The 1,109-nt window shown below is 49.4% G+C and overlaps 1 protein-coding gene across 1 annotated transcript in view; it reads right to left on the reverse strand.

The window, feature by feature from the left end:
• Positions 1-1,038, reverse strand: part of PADG_12130 (chitin synthase C) — a gene marked incomplete at both ends in the record, with an annotated part of 4,066 nt that extends 3,028 nt beyond the window's left edge. Inside the window, 2 exons of the mRNA XM_010763684.1 lie at positions 64-404; positions 466-1,038. Coding sequence (XP_010761986.1) covers positions 64-404; positions 466-1,038 — 914 coding nt within the window. The remainder of the gene's footprint in view (positions 1-63; positions 405-465) is intronic.
• Between the last annotated feature and the right edge of the window lie 71 nt (positions 1,039-1,109).

Consider the following 1,109-nt stretch of genomic DNA (forward strand, 5'->3'; position numbering starts at 1 on the left):
ACACAAGTAACCATATGCCACGGATCAAAAAACAACAACGAAGCCACAATCCACAGCACATACGTTGACATCAACGAAACAATCATCGAAAAGAACTGATGGTTCTGAAATATAGACCGAAAACTAAAATCATTATCTGCCGTCTCCGCCTGAATCGATTTCACCGTGATATATATCGCCGCGAACGTGAGGTATATCATTATCCCGATCCAGAAATAGACCATCGTCATGTAGAATTTGTTGGAGCCCTGCGGTCTATTACCCAGCGCGAGGATGAAGGAGGTGGCGAGGGTGACTAGGTAGAGCCATTCGAAGATGACGCCGAGGACACGCCCGACTTGACCGAGGAGATTGGCGGCGCTGAGGGATTTGGTGAGGATGTGGAAGACGAGGAAGAAATTGCCCTGGCAGAAGCATGTTAACATGGGTTTCCTAAGACACGGGGAGGAGGGGGATAAAACTCACGATAGCAAACCACGCAAAAAGCATATTAATAGTCTGATAAACAAACTCAATTATAAACATAAACTTCCTCGTAAAACTATGCCGACTCCTAAAGATCTGATAAAAATGCGTAATCGCATACACCGCCGCGAAGAAACTACCATTCAACCACCGCCGTCTCTGCAATATAAACTCCGCCATCCGATCAGGCACATCTGTCTCCCCCGTCGATGATTTCACATACTGCAACAACCATTGGCAATTCCGCTTCGCAACGAGCTCAAAGCACAATATCCGGTCCTCGGCCAGGTACATGTTTGCCGTGAATATGCCCGCGTTGGCACCGTGCATCTTCTCACCAGCGAAGTATTTTTCCAGCGGGCCCTGGCCATTCTTGTCGTTCTGTAGCGCGACATAACGGTATGCGGAGAACGCGCCGGGTAGCACGGAGATGAAGCCGAAGGCAGACTCGAGGGGTTTATCGAGGATGTTACTCATTTTATACTCGAAGTTCTGCGCCGCGACGAGAGGGTTGATCAGTCTCTTGCCATGCGATAACATCGCTTTAATCTCCCCGCAAGCACCGCCGCACATGGGCTGTAAATCAAAGGCGCGCCAGAGATGATAAATAGAGTCCTTCCCGGGCTTCGTCCCCGCATCCAGTA

The sequence above is a fragment of the Paracoccidioides brasiliensis genome (assembly GCF_000150735.1).
Source record: "Paracoccidioides brasiliensis Pb18 unplaced genomic scaffold supercont2.8, whole genome shotgun sequence".
Lineage (NCBI taxonomy): Eukaryota > Fungi > Ascomycota > Eurotiomycetes > Onygenales > Ajellomycetaceae > Paracoccidioides > Paracoccidioides brasiliensis.